Source organism: Agelaius phoeniceus, chromosome 3 (assembly GCF_051311805.1).
Source record: "Agelaius phoeniceus isolate bAgePho1 chromosome 3, bAgePho1.hap1, whole genome shotgun sequence".
Classification (NCBI taxonomy): domain Eukaryota; kingdom Metazoa; phylum Chordata; class Aves; order Passeriformes; family Icteridae; genus Agelaius; species Agelaius phoeniceus.
The window spans coordinates 27,419,373-27,438,482 of NC_135267.1; the positions used below are offsets into that span (position 1 = coordinate 27,419,373).

The window sequence follows — 19,110 nt, forward strand, 5'->3', positions numbered from 1 at the left end:
AGGGAAATTATTTCTATTTTATGAAGAGGTACTCTTAATATTAATTGGTTGGGAGATATTTAATTAAAGAAGGCAAGGAATTCACCAAGTAATAATGAGGAAAAATAGTTAGTAAACAATATTGAGTCCTCTCTGTTTCCACAAGGCTTCTCTGACCAAAACCCCTTGAAGTTATCACAGAAGAGTCTATGCATTCTAATAGCCAGGTGGGTCTAGTCTTAAGGAAGCAACACAGAGCTCATTTGTAAAGAACTTTAAGTAGTACTTTAGTGAATATAGAACAATAAGCCAAGGGCTGCACCCTTTTTTTCTGCTAAAATAACACTTAGTCTTGCAGGTCCCTGAAAGGAAAGTGTTCAGATCTTGCCTGAAATCATACAGTTCTGCCTCTGCCAGCTGAAAAGGAAACAAATGCCTTGGCTTGGCTGACATCAGCCCGAAGACCCAGAGGCTGATTGCATGTGTTATTTCCATCAAGTGTCAGCGTAAACCAAAATGTGTGTGCCTTGCTTTAGAAAGTGTACCATACCTGTCCTGAGTTTAACCAAAAGGCTACAGAATCTTGTTCTTACTGATTTTTCCTTAAAAATACAAATTTTTTGTGTTCTTGACTGCACATGACACAGCCAACTTCAAAGTACTACTTCAGAATATGAAGTAGGCAGAATGAAGCTGGATTAGCCCTTTCTTATTTGACATTGTGTCACTATCTCCCCTCAGAGTCATACAGGAATGTGCTTGTGTCCACCAGATCTGAGATGTGAATGCAAGTAGGACTTTGTACTTTTTATGGGTGTATAGTATCAGTGAGACCTCATCAAACTCTGTCATTGGCATTCTTTCATCTTCAGGTCAAAGCAGCTGGCAAGAAGCCCTATCTCCTATGCAAATGTGAAAATATTGTGTCTGTTGATGGTAGAAGATGAATATTGCTTTTATAATTACCACTCTTTCCTGTGACAGTTACAAAATTCTGCATTACTCCTACAAGTTTAATCAAAAATTTTTAACTTTTCCAGATGTTACTCAGATTTCTCTTAATGTGGTATTTTTTCTTTATTATTTCTAAGAACAGTGAAAGACCAAACTAGACAAATCTGCATTTGTGACTGCAAAATTGTACTGAGGAGAGTAGATTATCTTTACACTATATAAGTACTTGCAGGATGTAATTTCAAAGAGAAATTATACACCTGCCCAAAATAACCTCTTACAGACTAAGACAAGGCTTAGAAAGAGGTGGTTATATAATATCTTGATTAGACCTTTGCTCATTTAGTTCTGTGATCAGCAAGACATATTTGCCTTTAAAAGGTCATTTGATCTTTATTGTGCTATGAATCACAGCTGCCTCTGAACTAATATAAAGCTTTCTGAATTGTTCTCAGTGTAAGATGTTTTTCATAAATCCAAGTCGCTCTCTGGAGGGTCTGCAACCTTTGCTAATTGAGGCACCAGCTTAAAACTGGAACCACTGAGAGATAGCATACATAGGAAGTAAGAATATTTCAACTATAGTAACCAGAGAACATTCACATTTACACTATGCTGTCAAGTTACCCTTTGAAAATAAATTAGACACTCTAGACCTTTATTAAACATAGATACATTCCTTCACAATAGGAAAGAAAACTAAAAACACTAATTTAAACATGTACAACAAGCAAATATGTTCATAAAACAGTTTTATGTCTCTCTGCTTTATCTGAGTGACAATGAAGATGAAATACTCAGTACCAATAAATGGTAAACCTCCCACAGAAGTACATAAAGGAATACTTTCAACTAAGGGGAAAGAAAATAATATAATGTAAAGGGTCAATTTATGATTAAAATGTCTCTAGTCTCTTTGAGATGACACAGTATAAATTCTATTTCAAAGATTCAGTCCTTAAGCACCAAATTCTTTTGCATCTTGTACCTCTATAAAAAGGAAAAGTAAGCTAGAAATAGGAATCACAACACAGATTTACAATGTGCCTTCAGACTTACACAGTAAACCATTCTGACAGACTTGAAAATCCTTATTATACACTATTGTAGCCATGTGCTTTTATTTTGAAGATTTCAAAACTCTTTCCAGGTACTGAAAGTACCTGCAAAAAAGAAACAACTCTCACACAGGCACTGTTTCATGACGGGTTCTTAACAGACACAGGCCCAGAGGTCTCCAGAGTGCAGTGAGACTGAGAGATTTGAATCTAAATAGAATGAATCATAAAACCATAGAAAGGTTTGGTTTGGAAGGGACCTTAGAAATCACCTAGTTCCAACCCCTTTGCCTTGGGCAGAAGCACCTTCTAACTAGACTAGCTTGCTTAAATCCCCCTCCAATCTGGCCTTGAACACTTCCAGGGACTGAGCATCCTCAGCTTCTCTGGGCAGCCTAACACCAGAGAATACCAGAGGCTGGAAGAGTTACAGGGCTTTGCAGTAAGGATTCCTTATCTATAAGTGGAGTGGGAGGGAGATGCATGCAAGCCCAGCAGTGCACTAATTTTCCTTGGGCTGCTTTTTCCCAGATTGAGTTTAACTTCACATGCAGGGCCAGTCCACAAGGGACTTGACTGAGGATTTTCTGCCAAAATTATTTTTCAGTGAAAAATACTAGCAACAACAAAAAAATTAAGCTTTCTGCAAAATAGGTTGATTTCTCTTGCAAATTCTTGCTAGTAATTTAGAAAATTAAAATGAAGCATTCAATTGCAAGAAAACCCATCTGCAACAAACAATATTGTGTTTTTCTGTCTTGGATGTTTCATTTTGGACCACTTGCATAAAATACTAAGATGCATTTCACTATCGACTTTGTGGCAATCATGTTAAGAGCCTCTATTTTCTACTGTGGCTAACGAAGCACTGCAATTCCTTGCAGGGCTGATCTCACTATTGGTGATTATGGGAGCTGGTGGCCAGCAAGGATTTTCATCACCACCCATGATAAACACTCAAGGCATGAGAACCACAACCCACACATCCATAGGGTAAGGCAGCAGAGACAAACCTCTTCTAATCACATGGATTAGAGCCATCTGCTTTGAGTTAGTTCATGTAACCCAAAGGATGCATATTTGTTTCTGGAGTATTCAAATCTCTTCAAAATTTAATATGTATTGGAAAGAAAATGTCAGAATTTCCAACAACACAAGTGTTTGAAATTTCCCTCAGCATATTGACTGTGAACTATTTATCGACTCATCAAAATAGTCATTGCTTAGATGCTTCCTGCCCAAGGAAGGGGCTCATTTCTAATTGAATGAAAACATCCAAAGAACTCTAACCACCTTCCAGGTGACACTGTGAAATGAATTGGATTTAATTTTCAGATCTGAATTTCCCCCACATATTTTATTAGCAGATTAGCTGCTAAACTGAAAATCCCTGTTTTCTGAGCAAGCGTCTGATGCAAGAGATCTTTTATCTTAGCTACTTTAAGTTCAAACCAGAAACTTCTAATGAATCTTCAAGAGTGAACAACTGTAATTGTCACCTATTATATAAAAATTTGCATTAAGATCACATTCTGCCAATAGGATAACTATAACTAATTATACCTAGTTTTAACTGAGAAAAAGAAAAAGCTAGTCCACAACATCTCTGTAAATCAGTAAATATTGACTTCTTGAATTCAAGATCTGAGTACATCCTTGGAATTTTACCAGAACTAGTTATATTTCATGCTTTTATCTAACATAACTGAAATTGGAATGAATTAAGACTGTATTTCAGAATATACATTATAGAAATACTTGCAATAAAAATGCCCATATAGCTCTGGGTGTTTTGGAATATAGCTTTGGGTGCTTCTCCATTGATTATGATTTTCTTTTTCCTTTAGGTCTTGCTTGTTCACTATCTTCAATTGAAAGTGCACAAATACAAGTTTTGTTTCTCATACAGGTTTCATACATACCAAATCTGATTTGGTGTTCTTCATTCAATTACATATTTCTGCTAATGTTGTTAATAAGAACCTTTATTTCTGGATTGCTTCTGTTCTCAGAAGTGAGTTGTTAGCCAGAATTTCTATTATATTTGGGAATGCTTATTGTATAAAAAATATCTGTCTGAAATCCACTTCTGATGGCAGAGGACCAGATGCCATCACCCTAGAAAGCCAGATATAAGGCTGAACTCACTCAAATTTTTATTAGGTAGAGACTTCTAAGAATGAAGACAAAACATCTTAAAGTGCTATTTGGTGCTTAAGACTGGTTTAATCTGTCCTAGCAGAGACATCCAGTATAAAAGAAAAGGCAGAAAGAAATAGAAGTGGCTGTAATTATGTTTCAAGAGGAAGCTTGAACACTCCTGGGTGTCTTTACTGGGAAGCATGTTTTGGTTTCTAAGCATAGAAAGTGCCTGCTGGGGCTTGATCCCATTGCATTGTGTGCATGTTTTCTAAATGAACAGCAGCACACCAAAGAAATGCCAGGGTGCTATTTCAGCAGCTTCTCCTATGGAAATAGGACAGAAAGGCTCTCAAACTTGTCAAACTGCCCAGGCCAAAAGAGGTGACACCATAATCAATTCCTTTCTCTTTCGTTGGAAGAGCTGTCTCCAGAGAAATGGGTAGCTGAGGTCATTCCAAGTGGTGCCAGACTTAGGACACCTCCATTTAAGGGGCTGTTCCTGGGTCTTCTGTTGAGCCTAAGATACCTTCAAGTTCTGTTGCTAATTCAATGGCTTTTGAAAGAAAGCAATTGATTATGTTTAGAAAGTTTCAAGAGAAACACCTTTCTTTAAAGATGAGCTGAGCAGGGACTGTAGACACATTTTCTGAAGGCATTATCAAACTAAGTCAAAAGTGATAGAAATATCATCTAAATATGATATCATTAAAATAAATCATTAAGCCCAAGAATGCTATAAAACAATATACAAAGAAGACACAGCAATATTAATCATTAATATTTTCCCAACAAGGAGGTCCAATTTGTAGCTCAGCACTAATGAACTGACTTGTTTACCTCTGATATCTTTTTTTACACCAAAGCAATTTTTCTGGGTCACAGATAGTAGATTGATCATACACAATACACCTACACAAGTGCAACATTTAAATACCAAAGTTCAAAAGAGAGAGAGAAACTGTCTTCTAGAAAATAAAAGCTGTTGGAATGATGTCTGGGAGAAAAGTGCTTTTCCATGGCAACCTTGAAAGGCTGCTGTATTCACAGAATGTCACTTCCCACTATGCTACTATTAATCAAATACAAACTCCAATGAGTAGGAGATTGGATGATGAAGTAAACACCACAGATTTCATTTAAAAAATAATAAAGACTCCCTTTAAATATTCTGCTTACCTATGAGCCTGGAGACCTGCAAGTGATTATGAAAAGTTGACACTTTTGGCATGACTGCATTTAGTGGTTTCAAGAAAATTCCATTTGGACCATTAAAGAAAAAAAATTAAATTGGCTTGAGCCCATATTTGGACATTAAAGAGAACTTGTCCTCTGCTACTGTTATAAGTAATGCCTGACCAGACAGAAATGGTAATTTTTTTAACATTTCTCACACTGCTTGCAAGAAGGCAGTTCCCTCCAATCCATTTTCAAAGGCTGTGCTCCTAAATATTTAACGAACAGGGAGATTTTCACAGGAGTGTTCATAAATCGTATATTCAGCCCTTGTTGCCAGAAAGAAAAGTTTGAAAGGCACTGGAGACTTAGAGACTGAGGGAGCTGTACTCATTCATTTCTTGCCTCTTTGCTTGAGCAGGTCATTCCTTTCTCCTTCAAAAAACAGCTGATTTTCTAACAGCTAGTGGTCTTTGCCCTGAGAGGTATTTACATCTATTGTGCCTCCTATAAAACACAGAATCTTAGAACAGCACCGATTGGAAGGGCCCAGCCTTTTGAGGGAAATAGAGCCTAGGTGAGGTTACCTAGCACCTTGTCCAAACACATCTTGAAAACCACCTGTGGTGGGGATTCTAAACATCCCTAAAGAGGTTGTTCCAGTGATTGGTCCCTCTCACAAAAAAAAAAAAATCTTTTGTATAACAAGATTAATTCTCTCCTACTGCTAGTAGAACCTATTGTACCTTGTCTTCTCCATGTGGCTCCATAAGAAGAGAAAGCCTCTGTGCTCTCCCTGACTGTTTTTTAAGTACTGGAATCTTGTGAAGAGGTCCTCCCTGAGCCTTCCCTTCTCCAGGAAGAAAAGACCTAACTCCTTCAGTCTTTCCTCATAGGGCAGGTTCTCCTTCTCAGTCCTTTGATCACATCTGTGGCCCTTCTTTGGACTCTTACCAGCCTGTCTGCATATTTTTTGAATTGTGGGGACCAGAATTGGACACAGTATCCCAGGTGCAGAGTTGTGCTCTTCCACATTTCTCCCTTAAAGACTGGAGGGATTCCCATCAGAACCATGCTTTGGAGTAAACCGCAGAGCTCCACATTTCCTCTGATTCTCCATCACTGCAACACTTGTATGGCATTCCTTTTTCTTGAGTTGTTTTGTTGCAATCAAAAGGAAAAGGAGCTTTTTAAATAATAAAACTTTTTAATCATATAATTATTAAAGTCTGGGGAGTTTAAATAAGAGCAGAAGCACCTGGTGTCTGGGCAACAGAGTGGGGAAGGAGAGGATGAGAGATAACAGGGCAAGTAAGAACAGAATCAGCTCAGTGAAGTGGACAACACTTTTATTTCAGAAGTAGCCTGTGCACAGATGTGAGGAGAGAGACACAATACCTTAGTTCCCACTGCCTCCTTCTATCAAATCTTAGAACCACATTGTGAAATTATTTGGGACACAGATTATGTATTTCATCACTTCAAACAGTAAAAATCCACAAAAACTGCCCAGTCTATCTTTCAGCTTGATCTCTGTAATTTCATCACCTATGGAGATTCAGGTACTTCAAAAAAACCAATCTGGCACCAAGTCAAGCCTGCCTAAACAATACCACAATAAGCATTTCAGATCAATACAGCTGATATTGTCTTATACCCCAAGCCAACAAATGACATGATCCTGGCTTAGGTCCTTACCATATCCAGTCTCCCTAATATAAGACATAGGTAATCATTTTGGTTGTTTCCATTTCCCATTTCTGATGGAACACTGGTTTAAGGTAATTTTTTAACAATAGTGCATGTGGAGAATAACTTAATTCAGTGTGACCTCCTGTCCTTTTTCAATACTGCATTTTTAACATATTTAGAATGGTTATAAGAATTTATACCAGCTGGTTTTGCCCTCTAGTGGAAGGTGAAGCAACATGTTTCTAATTACAACAAGTAATTAGAAACTTATCATTCACAGATTGACCCTGTGGACACTGACCACGTGTTTACTGGGTGGCTGGAGAGACAGCAGGCGAGACACTGCATGTTTTTCCTTATCCTAAAGGATGGCAAGTGGAAAGGGGAAAATCCAGGGAACTAACAGAGAAAATAGTCCAGGTTTAGTAGAGAACAGAAAGAAATTCCCATGCTGTCAGGATGTTGTTTACAGAATGGGTCTAGCTGTTTGAAACGTCAACACTTTATCCTGTGTCTGCTGTGCTATGTTTTCCACTACTGCAAGTATTTATGACAGTAAATTTAATAATTTCTTTTTAAAAACATTATTACCTTAAGACTTTAGTTGGGTGGTACAGGAAATAGTAGGCAAATACTGTTAGGAATTTTATCAGCATATACTGACTCAAATGTTAAATATTAATTATGAGAACAAAATAAAAATTAATTTTCCTTTGTTTATCAATGAATGTTAATATTATAGACCAAAACAGAAGCATAAAAAAAATCTAACTGATGAATATTTGCTTTCGGGGTGAAAAAAACTCTGTTTGTATCAAAATAGCCCAGTATTGACATCTGATTATTCTGTTTGCCAAAGGACAGCTGACATGATATACCAAAAAATTACACCATCTTAGTTACCTTCAGACACCTTTTTCCTGACTTACTCACTTTTCTATTCAAATTTCTGAGTTTTTAGCATTGTTTTCATTAGCAACAGTAAATACCCATTTTCCTTATAAAGCAATGGTTTTATTGGTCATATGAACTATTTATTTGTTCATGTGAATGCCTACAATGAACCAGGAAACTTATCCAAGATATTTCATTGTAAAATCTTTTCTGCCTAATTAAATATGTCAGCCCAGTTCAGTAAAAATTTAAACAGAACTTTGTTCTGCTTAAACCAGTCTCTCAGATGGGAAAAGGTGCTTTTGTTCAGGTTGTCTCAAAGACAGAATGGAAGGTTGATTTTAGTTCTAGTTTTATTTCTGGTTCATCCTCATAAGTGGGTAAAATAGTAAATTCTGTAAATGCCACAGGATGGAGGGGCCAATATCAACCACTACTGATGTTGCCTATTAACCTAAACCATGCTTCTAGTATGGAGAGAGAAAGGCATTTCCAGGTTTTTCTTTAGAGTCTGATCAACACGTATCCTCTGCAGAGATTACACATTTTTCAAAGCAGTCTTGACTCCCTGTCAAGCATGCCTGAAACTAGTGACACATATTTCACCCTGGTACTTCCCCTGAAGAGGAAACCAGGACACAGCCTAAAGAAACAGCACCCAATGCCAACATTTTAACCTCTTGCATCCCAAACAAAGTACACTGTACAGCTCAGAGTGGGACAGTCTCTCCTGGAAACAAGGTTTGATCATTTCCAGCCAGATTCTGTGTTAGAAAGAGAGGAAGTAGAAGAGATGCATCTGAGAGGTTTCAAACAGCATCTTTTATGAACTTCCACAACTGATGCTTTTCTTGGGCAGGGGCTCTCTTGAGGTACTGTAAATACCTTGTGTCACCTGCTCACCAAAAAGACTTCAGTTTAGGCATAGGACACAATTTTCACCTTACAAAGCTCATTAGCCAGCCCTGTTACCCACACACCTTGGACTACAGTTATTTTTGTCCAACTTCTCCAATGCTGCTTCAAAGAAGGTAAAAATGTCAGCAATAACATCATTCACTTTGCATTGGCAAGAGAAAACTGCTTGTCAGGATGACAGAGCCACTGGAAAAGTCTGTATTTCTCTCAATTAGTCTTCCTTTGCTCGATCACCAAGGAAAAAATAAATACCCCATTACTTTAGTGAGGGGAAATGTTAAAACTAATCTTAGCATGAGGGATGAAATAGATTACTACTGCTTTAGAGAAGAAATAGTTTGAATGAAAAGTGGTGGGAGCCTGTCCTAGCTGGTCTAGAGAAAGCCAGACCCAACAGGAGCTGTGTCAAGGAAAGGAAAAGCTGTAACATCTCCAGGGAAGTTGGACACACAGGCTCATCTGAGATACCTCTCCCATAGCTCTTGCCAACACTGAATCCTAATGACTCAGCTGAATTCTCTCTAGAATTAAAAGAATAACAGCCTACACAGATCTTGAATCACACTATACTTGATGCTCACCTTATTGTACAAAAAGTTGTGTCTGTAAGGGCTATAAGAATTCTCATTAACATCACACACAATAGAAGAGAAGTGGCTGAAAGTCCAGGGTTTGGACAGTCAGTGAGGGAGATGGAGGGAAGACACAAAGGGGACTTAGCTGGAGGGATCAGTTTAGTTGGATACAGAAGGTTTGGGAGACAATCTTCTATGAAAAAAAAAAGTAAACAGAAACAAATTATTGGGTGTAAAAAAAAGCAGTCTGGGCAGAAAGCAAAGTGCTTTTCTTCCAGCATTTTATGTCTCCTAGATCTTGATGGATCCAGGAAAGGTACTGAACTTTCATGCCAATACAATTGATCTACACTAAACATTTTGATTGGCATGAAAGTGCACACACAAAAACCTGCAGTAGATGTCCCATTAAACCACTTACACTTTGATTGACTGGGGTCCAGTGCATCTCCCTCCTGCAGCTCAACTGGTGCTCAAGCGACAGAAAAGAAAATCCCTAAAGGATCCTGTGCTAGGATAAAATCATCATGTTTAGGGGATTTAATAAAACAGGAACAAGACCAATGTAAAAATGGTGTCTGAAAGGTAAAAAAGATAGCTGTATCTGTATATGAGCAGGAGCACTCCAGGGTTTTTAGCAAGACTCCAACAAGACTTTTGAGACATTCAAGTGTTAAACCAGTGAAGGTGCATACACAATATTTTTTGCTGCTCTAAGTTGTCAGTAGTTAATAGTGTTTCTGGTTAAGAAAACCCAATATGTATGCTCTTTTTGCACCTAAGGTTAAAACCCTTTTTAAAAAGAGATTTTCAAAAGAATTGGGATAGAGTCAAGGAGGCATACCCAGGTTTTGGCACACATCTTGCACTTAGATTTTGTCAAGGCTGTTGACATAATACATCCTGGATTCTCACTTAGTTGGCTGGCTGTCTCGACCAGCAACTCCACTGTGCTGTGCCTTTGAGCCAAAGAACCAGAAAATTTGTGACAAGAGCTGTGATTAGTTCCAGCAGAAGCTAATGCATTGCCCACCAAAAGAGTGAGCATGAGCAAACAGAGGATCAGAGCTGGGCAGCAGCCCAGCCACTTCACACCAGCCTTGCCTCCTGCCGTGCCTCTTCAAAGGCACCAGGCCTGCCCCTATTAATGCTAAACCTTTGCAAACTGGTCACACAGGTTCACACCAAATGGAACTAATATCTCTTTAGTTCATTCTTATCGTTCTTCTTCCATTGCCCAAAGTAATTTATTTTTTAAATGACAAAGGGGTCTGTAAGCATTCTTGCTAATAAATATTTGCAAACACATGAATTGTCTAACATTCGTTATGAGTCATTTCATATAATTATGTAGCAAAATGCTTAACTTTCCTCCAAAAAAAAATTGTTTCCCTAATTTCAAATCAAAATCTTCATAAAGCTGTCATATGAGCACTGTTGCAGATTTATTTCCAGTTCCAGTGTATTTCATGGTTCTTTTTTGAACAAAGTGGAACATACTTAGAAAAATCCTGGATGCTATTGAAATGTGCTAAGAGAAAAAAATTCTTTGTCATGATGGGAAAAACATAATGTCTAGTAAAGGCATCTAAAAATGTGGGAAGCTTAATACTGTTGGATTGGAACCTCAAAAACATTACGCTCTGTCTCTAAAAAGTGTTTGAGGGGTGGATATCTACTAGGTAACAGTAATACCAGTTGTATAGGTCCTCAGGGTGGGAAAAAAACAAAAAGAAAAGGTGGAAGCATATGCTAACATGAAAAAAAAAAAGCCAAAATAAAGTGGGGCTTTTCCTTGGTTTATAAATTTTATTGGCACATGAGTCTAAATCTATACACACTGTGCTCAGAACACAGATGATGTGATATCTGTGATATCTGTGATATCTGTGATATCTGTGATATCTGTGATATCTCACAGATATCTGTGAGTTGAACTACATCCTTTCCAGATGATCTTTGCTAATTTAGATATTTTTTTCTCTGTTAATTACTTTGGATTATCTGCATGAGATCATCTACTGTTAAACGAAAAACTATTCCATTCTAAAGGAAATTGACTTTTCCACATAACGATATTTCTCAATGAAATGAAAGACAAACAAGCTACTCTCTGGTGTGCAGAACATCTAGTGTGTTCAACAGAGGGATGTGAAGCTGAAGGTCAGCAGTTACAGCTGGCTGCATCATTATGTCTCAAACTGAATGTCACCCACACAGTCACCAGTGCTCAGTGTCACACTGAGAGGTTCAGCAGGGCAGGGAGGTACTACAGAGGTCTAAGAAAAATCAAAAGAGATAAATTAATAAAGCTGATGCCATCTGGAATCACATCTACTCTCTACCCTCCTCAAAGATGCAGCACTTAGGGGTGAAAGGGTCTGTCTGAAATGGTCTGTCCTTTCAAGATGGGCTACGTGAAGGAGAGGCAGCAACGTTACCTAGCGAGGTTGTTGTTGGCAACGGTATTAGAAAGAAAGGAAAAGAAAACTCAGAGAGAGAAAGAGAATAGAAATGTAAGAGCTGAACCTCCCATGCATGACTGGGAAAATCTTCAAAGAAAAACAGGGAAAATCTGTAACAGTATGAGCACTTTGGCCCACAGCCACAATTAATGCCTCCTAAGTTCTTATCTGAGGACAGAATAGCACCGGCTCTTCCACAGAGAACAGAATGCCTAACTTCCAGTCTCCTAGTTTTAATTCCCAGCTCTTATATCCCATGCAAGCAGTAAATTTACCCAATTTGGGGAGAATATTGGTAGGAAGAACTCCCCCTCTTTAGAAGTCAGCCAGCATGCAGCCAAAAATGCTTTTACTGAGAGCAGGTGAAGGGGGAGAATGAGTCATTAGTCTTTACAGGCTAAAAACCTCACAGCTAGAGACAACCAGAGCAATTTTCAAGCTGTTGTCTTGGCACCAAGCCCAGTTCCACAGTCAGTGCTGCAGCCCTCCTACAGGCACTAAAATCCCTCAGGAAAGTTTCACAGGTGCTGAAAGATTGTGAACATCCTCACTTGGGCATCCAAGTCCCCTCCACCCACAAGGGATACGATACCAGTACCATGAACCTGCTCTGGGAGGCAGGAGCTGAAATTAAGAGCATATGCTGTCTTGTTTGGCACTTCAGTGTTTTCCCTAGATCAGCATATTATTGTACTATTAATTGTTCTATGAGACCACAACGAGAATCATATAGCCATTTCTCACACTAACAAAACCAGTTTCTGTTAAGTGAATCCATTTGAATACAAGTCATTACTTCTTTTTTCAGAGCAAAGATGTCTTCTCAAAGATCTTCTAAAATAGCATGTATTTTACAGCAACTTCAAATATTACTTAGCTTACAACAAAGACACCAATTTATCAGTACTATAAAGCATACAACAATTTATTTGCATAAAGGAAGCAAAACTGAACCTATTAATAGTGAAATCAATTTTTCCATCTATTAAAGACAATGCAGGGTTTTTAAATTCATTTTAATGTGTAGCTTTCATATAAATAATTTTGCCTTCTGCTGTAACAACATTAGACTTATTATGCTGTCAGTATTTCAGTAATACGTGCCACAAGTAATTTATAAAGTGTAAGTTGATTGGTTTCCACAGTTAGCTTCAAATGTCATAATGCTTCAAACCCTGGCAATAACCCCAGGTTTGCATTTGTCTGAAAAGAGGAAGTTTGGTAAACTTTCATTAGTAATGCTATAGCCAGCATAATCAGTGTCCAGCCCTGATGAAAGGGAGGTCTGAACTGCCTCTGCCTTTACAGGAAGGCTCTGCTGAGGTGCCCTAGAGCAAAAGCTCTATAGTAAAATGTCCAGATAACTCTTCTGCTCTTTCATGCCAGGAAATGGCAGCACAGCACCTTGGAATCTGAAGGCTTTCAGTAAGTTAAAGTGTGAATAACTCACTATCAACTCACCTGTAGTCACTGAACTCAGATATTCACTGCCAACCTCAAAAGTTCAAAGTCAAACTAAAAATCGCTATTTTTTATTCATTTTTTCTTATACTTTATATAAATTCTAAAGTCTATGGAAACCTTCTGATGCCATCCATATATGTCACTGAAACCCACTCATACCACAATTATTTTCCTCTGTACTGCTGCAGTACTCTTGAGGAGTTCTTGGATTTTTCTACATCAAATCAGAGCTATGGAGAGGAATGGAAAGAGATAAAATTAAATTCTTAATTAAATTCTGTTTTAAAAGGAAGAAGAGGGGGCTGCCATTGCAAAAATGTCTAATGTGCGTAGAGAGGCACAGGAGTAAGAGAAATTCAATTAGTAAGGTATTTTATTCACATTGTGTCTGACAAGAGGACTATTGGCTTCATTTAACTTCCCTCAAGATGGAAGATCTGGAACATACTGGATAGGTTAATAACAAACTCTTACAGGGACATTCAGATTGTGTATCATATTTAAGGTTTTTTTCCCAATAATGCACACAAACACAAATGCATGGGGAAAGGCTGTCACAGCCATTTATCTGGAGTTTCTCTGAGATAATGCCTCATACAGGTCAGCACAGTCCAAGATGTGTTTTTGCAAAGTGATCCTATGGCTTCGTGCAGAGGGCTGTGGGAGAAGACAGCATCTTTGCTGCCCCAGCATCACATGTGGTACAACTGTACCCTCAGTCTGTGGAGGGACATGGACATGGACCTGGGGGAGACATGGACTGGGGGAGACATGGACTGGGGGAGATATGGACTGGGGGAGACATGGACCTGGGGGAGACATGGACTGGGGGAGACATGGACTGGGGGAGATATGGACTGGGGGAGATATGGACCTGGGGGAGATATGGACTGAGGGAGATATGGACCTGGGGGAGATATGGACTGAGGGAGATATGGACTGGAAGTGGAACAGAAACACACTGGGGTTCCCCTGCAGTCTGCCTTGGAGAAGAAGTTGTGAACCTTGCCCAGTCCTCACTGTCATTTCTCTTCAGAGAGGTTTCAGGTCTGGGCCCCAGATGAAGGCAGCACTCTCTAGTAGATATGACCTAGACATCTGTTTGATAGGGAAGCACAGGATTTCAACCCTCTTTTTTACAATGTTTCTTACAGATGTCATGAAAACCTCCTCTCCTCAACATACAGGTGTTTACATCACCAAAGAAAAATAGCCCTGTAGAAAGCCCAGCTGCTCATCTCAGCTTGAAGACTTTCCTTTAGGATCCAGGTGCCCCTTAGGGAATCATCTCACTTTGCAAAAAAAAAAAAAAAAAAGAAGAGACAGGAGCAAAACAAGGATCTATGTTTATTCCTTCATCATTCCTTCATTTCCTTTAGGGAAATTAGCTGAGGCTACAAAATCCTTCAGAGTGAGAGCTACTCACCTGCTCAATATTTTGATCACTGATTTCTTCAAGGTACTTTTTAAAAGGATTGGCTTGATAGGGCTCCTCCTTTTCCTGTGTACTCTTTGCTTTCACCAACACGGGACGAATAACACCAGGTTTTGTCTTGACCCATAGCACACCCAGGAGAAAAGAGATGGAAGAAGAATCACATAAAACACCTTACCATTTACAGAATATTTGTTAGACAAGTCAATTCTGGTGGGGCTATAATAACTATATTTTAAAAAATTTTCTTAATGATGTGTTTCACCACCAAAATTATTCAGGTGTCATGCTGCCTGGACTACTTCTAATACAGATAGCGTGGAAAAGTGCCAAGAGCTGCTTTTAGGCACAGAACTTCATCACTGGCATGTGTTTATTACTGACAAAAAATAGCTACAGAGCTGTCAGACCGTGGTTTGTGGGTTTTGCTGGCTGTTTTTTTTTTTTTCTGGCTGTTCAGCTGCAGCTTGATTAGTTCAAGTCACACTTTATGCACAGCCACACATCTGCTTTCACACTGGGCTCCTCAAAACAGTAACTGTGAAGGAAACAAGGACAACCTGTGATGCTGTTAGCTTACACCCAGGCAGAAGCATGTTAGGAAAAGTCTTATTGGGGAATAATACCAGTGATTGTGTGCTGGATTTTATGGAGTCATAGAGTCACTGAATTACAGGATAGAAAAGACCCTTACAATCATTGAGTCCATTCATAAACCTACTACTGCCAAGTTCACAACTAAACCATGTACCTGAGCACTCCATCTGCACATCTTTTAAGTACCTGCAGAATATTATGTCCAATGAGTGGAAATGTTAAGACAGAGTACCAAAAGTGGAGACATGATACTGATTTCAGGTAATGTAAATGATACACATGTAGAATAGAATTTTTTTTTATTGGAAAAGGCCTCTAAGATAATAGAGTCCCACCAATGACCTACCACTGCCAAGTCCACCAGTAAAATATATCACTAAGGGCCACATCTATATATCCTTTAAATTCTTCCAGGGATGGTGATTCAACCATTTCCCTGTGCAGCCTTGAAGAAACTTTTCTTAATGTTCAATATAAACCTTCCCTGGCATGACTTAAGGCCATTTCCTCTTGTCTTATCACTACCTTGCTACAGTCTTCTTTCAGGCACTTGTAGACAGTGCTAAGGACTCCCCTGAGCCTCCTTTTCTCCAGGCTAAACACCCCCAGCTCCCTCAGCTGCTCCTCACAGCCCTTGTGCTCCAGACCCTCCACCAGCTCCACTGCCCTTCCCTGGACTCACTCCAGCCCCTCAATGTCTTGCTCACAGTGAGGGGCCCAGAACTGGACCCAGCACTGGAGGTGTGGCCCCAGCAGTGCTGAGTACAAGGGGACAATCCCTGCCCTGCTCCTGCTGGCCACACTATTGCTGATACAGGCCAGGATGTATGAGCCTTCCTGGCCACCTGGGCTCACTGCTGGCTCATTCTCAGCTGCTGCTGACCAGCACCCCCAGGCCCTTTCCCACTGGGCCCCATTCCAGCCCCTCTGCCCCAGCCTGTAGCTCTGCATGCGGCTGTTGTGACCCCAGGGCAAGACCCAGCACTCGGCCTTGTTGAACCTCATACAATTGGCCTCAGCCCATCTACCCAGTCTGTCCAGATCCAGATCCCTCTGCACAGAACCCTCCTACCCAGAAGATCAACATCCAACTTGCAAACTGGCTGAGGGTGCATTAAATCCTCTCTCACAGATCATCAATAAAGATACTAAGCAGAATGGACTGCAATACTGAGCCTTGGGGAATACCCCTGGTGGCTGGCCACCAGCCAGATTTAACCCCATTCCCCACCACTGTCTGAGCCTGGCCATCCAGCCAGTTATTCTCTCCAGCTCCCTCTGAGGTTCCCCTGGCTCAGGGAGCCCCTCTGTGCACCCCACTGCAGCGCTCCACTGCCAATCATGCCAGCACTAGAGCCACTCACCTTGGTGACAGTGACAGTATCTTTAAGAGTTCAGTTGGAAAAGTACAATTTTAGAGGATCTGATCAGCATGGATATGTGATACTCATCATTTCAGACAAATTGGATTATTTCACCAAGAAAAAATTCCTTGGTCATCAACCAGTGAACCAAAAAATTTGACTATTACCTTCTCAATTTAGTATATCTGTGATTTTTTTTTTAATTCTTACTGTAAAATCTGACAAGATGGACTGTGGCATAAACTCTAAATAGAGGCTAAGGGATAATTTTGAAATAGACATATTCAGTGAGCCAAAAAAGGAAGAAAAAGTACACTTTCTCACTGGAATTTTAAAAGTAGTCAAGTCTTCCAAGATGGGTGATTGAATTTAAACTTTTAAATGAGTCCGTTGTATTCTCTTCTGTTATGACAAACCCATAGAAAATAAGTGGTCTCTGTCACAACTGATGAAGGTAGTAACAACAGGACTGCTGCTGAGGTCCTTCTGTGGTTGCTGCACAGAGAAGCAGCTTGCCCAGCTGGGACTGAGAAATAAGTGTTGTCACAGTTTCCCATCCTCAGTATCCAACCAGGTATAAAAATGAAGAGAAGAAACTTGATTCTATTAGATTTATTTATAAAATAAATACGTATGTTGTGTTGTGTCTGTATAAGTTGGACTGTTCTGTTCCCCCTATCATGTAATGGTTCTGTCCTGGTTCTCCCTTCCCTCCTTTATGCTGCCAGTTATCCCAACTCCTCCCCAGTTGCCTTGGAGATCAATGTACCCTTTCTCAAATCCCTCCCCGGTGCCCTGTCCATCACTTGGTGCTCCCACCCTTCTCTGTAGAACTCTCTAGAAACTTCCAGCTAGAGCATCGAGTGATTGGCTCAGGGGCCGGGGCCCCACCCTCAAGTTATCTCCATTGGTGTTCTCCCTAAGTCAATCTTTTGTATCCCACTCCCCTCTGAAACCCTATTCATCCAAGGGCTGACTCCTGCCTTGTTTCCGTCCCTCCTTATAAGCTATTGCAAATCCTCCCATGTTCTCTGCGGTTGTGGGCTTCCTCTGGGACCCAGTAAACCTGGATTCACCACAGCTGGAGAGCGCTCTTTTCTTATTTCTGCTGACTGTAGCCACAAGCCAAGCCACGTCCTACCACAAGCTGCGCTGCTGTCATAGCACAGAGTGTTTGCCTTAGGTGCTGTCCTGAACCACGGAGATCGGGATAGTGCCCCCGTACTGCTAGCGGTGCTGGATAGCTGGCCGGGACATCCGGGAAGGACAATCAATCTTTCTCCAGCTGGACCGCTTCATACGTATACTCAATAACACCCTGCTGTCTATTTATAATAGCAATTCGCTTCCTCAGTCAGTCTGGAAAAAGAGAAGTTTACTATGAAAGTAAGCTTGAAATGATTCAGCTGAGATTGCTGGATGTAGTGTGTAAACTGAGTCATGGATCCCCTTAAAACAGGATCTGCAGGCATCCAGCAATGTCCATTGAGGGGAGGGTGCAGAGGGTGTTTTGTGCTCTGCTTCTGCCCTGGGAAAGGACAGAGCTCAGCCCAGGGTCTGAGGTGAAGGCAGCGGAGGCAGGCATAAGCATATCACTCCAGGGCAGAGCAAGGCCCAGGGAGCAAAACATCTTCTCTTACATTTGTGTTTTCTACTCTCCCTCCTCTCCACAGATTGGGGCCCTTTCATTTGTCTCATCAAGCAAGAAAAATATTCAACTCAAAGCAAAAAAATCAGCCATGCAGTGATACTAATTTTTTTTAAAGAGTAGTAACTGTCAAACTGGATCAAAAACATTTTCATTACAAAGATCAACTTTTTCAAAGATGCAGTGCTTATTACTGAATTTCTAGTCCATATTTCATGACTATATCTTTGTAGGATTCACCAAAAGATGCTTATTTTTCTATCTATTTTATTTCTGTAAAGCATCCGTAAAATGTCTAGTTTTCAAAATAAATATAAATTTAAAAAGAAAGGTGCAGTTGCTATCAAGTCATTATTATGCAGACAAAGGACATGTGGTCTTCTGGCACTCCTCCACACCATGTAACCACACAATCAAAAGCCCATTGTGGTACCTGAAATCATCAAGGATGAGCTACTCTCCTTTTGTAAGAAACCTCTTCCAAATGCATGCTGTAGAAATGCTTTTAAGGAAGCATTTTCTAAACAACATCATGTACTCAAATGCTGACTGAGTCATATGTTTATGTCTGACTCTGCTAACAGAGTGACAGATATCAGCCAACAACCAGAATTCTAAGCACTTTATTAGCACTCTGACAAACTACATAAAATCTTTGATCCAAAACTAAGAACTTGAACTCTTTCTTTGATGACAAATGTCCCAGCTGACATGCTGAGAAACAATTTAAAACTAAGTTTTGCCAAGGAAAC

The 19,110-nt window shown here is 39.8% G+C and overlaps 1 protein-coding gene across 1 annotated transcript in view; it reads right to left on the minus strand.

Moving 5' to 3' along the window:
• Positions 1-19,110, minus strand: part of MLIP (muscular LMNA interacting protein) — a 104,648-nt gene that overhangs the window by 11,540 nt on the left and 73,998 nt on the right. Inside the window, exons 11-12 of the mRNA XM_077176337.1 lie at positions 14,741-14,866; positions 12,456-12,458 (exon numbers count right to left, since the gene is read on the minus strand). Of these exons, the coding sequence (XP_077032452.1) occupies positions 12,456-12,458; positions 14,741-14,866 (129 nt within the window). The remainder of the gene's footprint in view (positions 1-12,455; positions 12,459-14,740; positions 14,867-19,110) is intronic.